The 6411-nt window shown below is 35.3% G+C and overlaps 1 protein-coding gene across 1 annotated transcript in view; it reads left to right on the forward strand.

The window, feature by feature from the left end:
• Positions 1 to 6037, forward strand: part of PTPN4 (protein tyrosine phosphatase non-receptor type 4) — a 67075-nt gene extending 61038 nt beyond the window's left edge. Inside the window, exons 25-26 of the mRNA XM_010175820.2 lie at positions 2691 to 2826; positions 5323 to 6037. Of these exons, the coding sequence (XP_010174122.1) occupies positions 2691 to 2826; positions 5323 to 5397 (211 nt within the window). The 3' untranslated portion in view covers positions 5398 to 6037. The remainder of the gene's footprint in view (positions 1 to 2690; positions 2827 to 5322) is intronic.
• Positions 6038 to 6411: the final 374 nt, after the last annotated feature.

Genomic DNA, 6411 nt, shown 5'->3' on the forward strand with positions numbered 1-6411 from the left:
ACAAAAGATAATTAGAAACCTTTTCGTCATGGTGACTGTTCTACAAAACTCCAGAATAGCTGCATAAATAATCTATAGCAGAAAACATGGGTGGTATATGCAATGATCAAGTAAAAGACACTTTCTCTCAAGTCTGCAGTCTTAAGCTATGTGATATTTTGAGATGACACATTTTTCTCAACAATTTACTTTTGTCATACATTGAAATAACTCTGTTAGTTTTTTATGTACACATGAAATGTGTTTTTTTGTTTTTCTTGTACAATAGTTCTTAATAGCATTCTACATTCCTATGGTAAATTTCAAAATCGTAATCCTTTAAAATACCTAATTAGTAAACTATAATAATGCATGATGCTAATTTTCTTCAAACAAATATCTGCTATATATCTTGGTGATCAGTTCTGTGAATAAAATTTGACTTCTAAATTCCCAAATACTCCCCAGACAGTTAGTGTTCCTGAGTTAGGTTTCAGAAAGAAGCTGAGAGGTTTAAGAGATAGTCTTTAAATCGATTTTTTTCTAATCTACAAGTAAACTAGACATTTATTGAAGAAGACAAAATAAAAATGTTTCCTCTTTTTAGCACTTTGTGTATGAACAGTTGTATTTAATTGGTTTTGCTCTGTCTTCTGCTTTATGCTGGTCAGGATGAATCTTATTAACTAGGGAAACCAGTACCAGAATGGCACTGTCTTAAATTATATTGTTCCACATCTTCCATTATTGCTGAACTTTTGGTTGATATGGTTGTGAACAAATAGTGAAACTATCAGCCAAATACAACTTTTACAATATAAACTGTGCAAGTCTGAAGAGACACTGAAACAACAACTTTGGAGAGTAGGAACAGTTTCATTCATCTCAATGAGGCATCAATTCAACTCCACACTGGTAATTTCAATACCAACTTTTGTAAGTTTTATGTTTCACAGAAGAAAAGAGAGGGAATATCACAGCTTAATATAATTTACTTAATTGGCCTAACTTGGTGGCTGTTGGGAGGTGTAACCAAATTCCACTACTGAGTCAAGCTGAAGGAGCCCAGGGCATCCTCCATATGATACGTGCACACTGTTTTTAATGTCTGTTTAGTAAAACAGGGCAAGGCAATAGTGCACCAAAATGGTGAAATTTGTTTTCAGAACTAAGCCGCCAGTGTGGAGAATCCAAGTAGCTAGTGGAGCAGAAAAGCAGACTTTTCTTTTATACAATAGTAGTTTAAAAACAAAACCAAAAAAATGGAGGGGTTGTAAAGCAACAAAAACCTTGGGAAATTGGAAAGGTTTTTGTTATGCTGAACTGCTTGAAACCCTTCTTTCCAAGCTTTTGTGCATGTGTCTGTTTTTATTTTTGATGCTCCTACTAGTTTAGATGAACAGTTTCTAATTCTTCTTTTAGATGAGATGGTGAGCCATCCATCCATCCTGTCCATGCCCTTCATGATTTTCATGTCCTGTCTGTGTTTCCCCTCCAGCAGTCAATGATTTTTTCCAGTCTGAAGAGTCCTCACCTGCCTGATATTTATCATATCTACTACACTTTCCATCAGTGTTGCCGCTTTCTGAATCTTTTGAAGTTGTAAAAGGAGTTATTAGGTTCTTTGACAGATACTGTTCCTGTTTGGATTTGATAAAGCATTCTGCATATAAATTCTATACGTATAAATTCTAGAAATATAAAATGGTATTGAATAATTTTATATAACCAGTACACTTACATCTTGTCATAAAATTCTCATGCGATCACTGAAATATATAGTAGCTTTAATGCCACCTTCTGGGCAAAGATTTAAGGTAGTAGTTTGGCCAGACTTCATTTGGAATTATTCTTAAAAATCAGAACAATTAAGTTTGAAAGTTTGGAACGTTTATATTAACTAATTTAGAAGAATACACTTTCATTTATTTACTGAAATACTAATTATATGATTTGAGATAATACTGGCATTCGAAAATATGGATTTGATCCCATATTCAAATATGGAGAAACATTGATTTTCTGTTTCAAAAGTGCAACATCATTTTCTTGTATAAGAAAAGTTTGAATTTGAAACTGATTATCAAGTTCAAGGTTAAATATTCAGTCTTTGAGAATTGCTCCTTGTGGCAAAGGGTATGTATATATAAAACAATGCAGATAAATCCTTAGATTTGTTTTATTTTTAAGCTAAAAATGATTTGTGTAAGTTCTCTTAACAGTTTTGCCATTCCGAGATGTATTGTTCTATTCCTTATTCTGAAATATGGATCACTTCAAGAACTTTAGCATGGTTTCATCGAATCAGCCCGACATTCCAGTAACTGTTATTCCAGTAATGGGCAAATTGACACAAAGTGCACAGTGTATGCCAGGTGTCTCTGTGTTTTGTTATCATCTACATATTAGTATTGTTTATAGTATGATCTGAATCAGTATCTGTTTGTGAATTCTGCTGAAGTGAATGGTTGGGTTAAGACAGTCCCTCTTCAAAGGCCTGACAGTTCTGCACTGACTGGTTTTTGCTCTGTTCAGGCAGGATGGAGACTTCCAGTGACACAGACACAATCTGTCTAATCCCTGCCCTAACGGTATGGGAATCATCGCGATCAGTTGCGAGAGTCCTTGAGAAAGAAGGTCTTTAAGTATGAACTATATTCCAGACACTCTGTTTCATTTTCCATTTTGGGTTTTTTGCTGTTTTTTTTCAGTGCTGGGATTGGACGGACAGGAGTTCTTATCACTATGGAGACAGCTATGTGTCTCATCGAGTGCAATCAGCCTGTTTATCCGTTAGATATTGTAAGAACCATGAGAGATCAAAGAGCCATGATGATCCAAACACCGGTGAGTATCATACTTGCTGTTCTGTGTTGCAGAAGAATAATTTCCTATTATCTAGTCATATCATTAGACAAATTTTTAGTATACTTGCTGTTGATCATATCATAAAGATGTCACCTTTAGCCAGTGTAGGTGTAGCCTTGGCTTCAGGCAGGAATAAATTGCTAAGGCTGTTGGAAAAGAACAGTTCTTTAAATTTCTACAAAGAAGCTTGAAAAAAGCAGCAGCTGTTTCATGAATACCCGGCAATTGATGTCAAAAAAGGCCAGTTTTCAGTAGTGTATAAATTATACAGTGGAGAAAGCAGGAGCCTAATTTGAGGTGTTAAGAATGGGAGTAGTATAAAAGGTAAGCACAGAAAGATCCAAGACATGCAAGAAAAACCTTCAGTGATGCCATTCAGTGATTTTATGTTGCCTTAGTTATAATGAAAACAAGCCTTACCTGCCCTGTAGTGACTTAATTAAAGGGAAATAGTAAGAGAAGTAATATTTTTTTAAATCAATGTAATTAAATGGGATGCAAGGTATATCAAAGTAATTTTAAGTGTATTTAGTCTAAAAAAAGTAACATGCTACCAGGATTCTTTTGGTGCTGTGTTCACACTTGATGTATGTTAAGATGCTAGAATTTTTCCTGGATCTAGAGTGTTTGGGTTTTTTTGAAATAATTGCAATGTTGCTTTAATTTGAGAGCAGTTTGTGTTTACATTTTTAGAAAATACCCAAAAAGTGTCAAAAGATTGAGATTGAGTTGTGTTGCCTTTCAGAAAAAAAAAAGAAAAAAAAAAAGAAAAGGACTTGGTTGTTCCAAGCTTTGACCAGTTCCAGGTTTATTTTTTTGAATCACTAATCAGTTTTATAGTTTTACTCATAGTATATAGTATTTAAAGAGAAAGTATTTTGAAAGAGAAAAGTCACTAGATGAGTATCAAATCTCTCTCAGAATTACCTAAAGATAGTTACTCATTGTAGTAATTTTAATGTCCCTGTTGCTGTTCCTCTAATCAAATTTTGATAAAGCTTTTGTGTTCTTTAGAGAGTACTCAAACTGACAAAAGGTATATATGGGCCTCCATTTCTAGGTCATGTATCATTCAGTGTTGCTGTCCAATATTCAGGTTCCACTAACAAAAAGTGTTACTCAGCTAGCACAGGAAGGATGAGGAAGATGATGATAAATGAAAAATAAAAAAGGATGGTTCTTGCTGTTTGTGATGACTGCACAGTATGAATAGTATGCATATGAATAGCATATCTCTCTAGCATACACAGAGAGGAAGAGAGTTTTATTAGTAAAGGTAGGAGGTACAGTGGTAAGGGTTTTAACTATTTTTTTTCATGGCATGTGCTAAATATCTTCTGGTCTCCTCATTTTTCTTGGAGAAACCAGAATTTTCAAGCTTCAGTGAAACGCGGGTGTTTCCTAAATCAGAGGGAGATGGCATAATAAAAAACTTGAAGGTTGTTTTTTTGGGGTTTTTTTTAAGACTTCAAGATTTTGAGGTTTTTAATTTCTGTAAGAATTTTTATAATTTCTCCTTTTGCCCTCTTCCTGATTTTGTGTAGCCTGAAAGATTCACTTAACGTCCACAAGATGGCCCTATGCATGGGTGTCTGCTTTGTGTGCTCCATGAGGAGAGTTCTGGGTCTCCTTCAGGGACCACTGAAGGCAAACTAAGTGTTTTACACAAATATGTCTAAATGTCACTATTTTTATATACATGCAACAATACAGTAAATAATGATTTATAGCTAAAACCGTTACTATGTCCATTTAAGATCTGACATCACTAATTACTGCATAGAGAGAGCTATTCCAAGAAACTGAAGAGGCAGGCAGGCTGGCTTTCTGACCAGCATATACACCGTTATGCAGTATTCAGTGTTAGTTGTGATGCTTTACAAAACAGTGATTTTACTTCAATTTATTTTCATTATATTATAATTGGATTATTGTTTGTTTTCTTAACTATTATTTGTTTAAAATGAAATATTAGTGGCCTCTATGTATGCAGGTGCTAGACTCGAGTAGATTGCGGAGTTTGACATTATATGATGTTGAGAAACTGGAGTTCTGGCTTTTTAAAACATGGAACTATTTTCTTTTTTATCAAATTCTGAGGGGAATGTGCTAATAACATGCCAGAATTAATGTAAGTATGAAAAAGAGCTTTGAAACTATAACTTCTAAATCAAAGTGCATGGAAACCTCAGGTCAGTGACACTTCAGTGATAAAATTAAGAGCAGAAACCACAGGTTTCATGTGTGTGACTTTTGGTATGTGTTTCACAGTGCTGTTCATCCCATTCTTCTGCTGAGAAACGAAGTGTTTTAATACAAAGTTCCTGTTGTTTTGTGTTTCCTAAACTAACTTGAAAGCACAGTTCTTGGCCTGTCAAGAGAATGGGATGGGGAAATCTTAGAGGCCTTTTCTGCTTCCCAATGACATGATTGTTATGTGTCTTTCCAATTTACTGAATCTACTTTCCTTTTCAGAGTCAATACAGATTTGTATGTGAAGCTATTTTGAAGGTGTATGAAGAAGGATTTATTAAACCTTCACAAGCATAAGTAAAGAGCAAAAAACCTAGGATCAGTTGGGGGGATCCTGTCCTCTATAATGAACTGGCAGCATTCTTTGTGCCATAATACTGCTTGCAGGAAACGATAGTGAAGTACAGCAAAGAATTGACAAAGGACTTTGAAAACTTCAGCACTGTTGCACTTTACGTTGAAACAAAATCAGTCTCTGAAACTCTTCTAACCTTCATCAATGTTTGAAGACTTTATTTTCGTGCTTTGCTCCGAACAACCCATAAACTCAAAGAACTAATTGTGTTCAGGGTAATCTACGATATTTCATTGTAGTGCCATATACTGTGCTTCTGGTTGAATTGCTACAAACAAGGCTTGGAATTATTTCACTCTGTTTTACACCCATGTCTCTTAAAATGAAAAACAAATGAAAAAATACACTAAGCCATGGTCTTTTTCCAGTGCTAGGTTTATTTACTATGTACAGACTCTCACTGTTTCATTTTTTACAACAGTAGCAATATTGCCGATACTAGATAGATACACACTGCCTACTGATGCAGCACACCTTGTCCTACACCTTTACTAGAGACCAGCTGGTTGTTAGAGGAAAGCTGGCGTCTGTGTTAACCCAGCAGTAGCTGCATAACGCCCACTTACCAGCATCTTGTACAAAATAATGATAACAATAAAATTTTTAAAAAATTAATTAATAAACAGCATTTCTTTGACACAGCTTGTGTGTCATACACTGGTGTATTCTGATTCATGTGACTTAAGATTACGTGATGGGAACTAGTGCATGCATTATGTCTTAACCCCTTAAGTGCCTTGGAACTTACAGCGTACATCCAGTGAAAGGCACTCATGATTCTGTGGGGGTGGTATTGTCCTGTCATATTTATCTTAATGGGTTCAGATTTTTAAAACAGCCCTTGGTGCTTGGAATGTGTTACTGCAAGGGGTCATGGAAATACCATTCCCTCTTTCCTTATACAAGTACCTGCGTGCTGCTCTCGGTGGCGACAGCACCTCTGCCAACGTAATGAA

Source organism: Antrostomus carolinensis, unplaced genomic scaffold (assembly GCF_000700745.2).
Source record: "Antrostomus carolinensis isolate BGI_N321 unplaced genomic scaffold, ASM70074v2 scaffold14329, whole genome shotgun sequence".
NCBI lineage: Eukaryota > Metazoa > Chordata > Aves > Caprimulgiformes > Caprimulgidae > Antrostomus > Antrostomus carolinensis.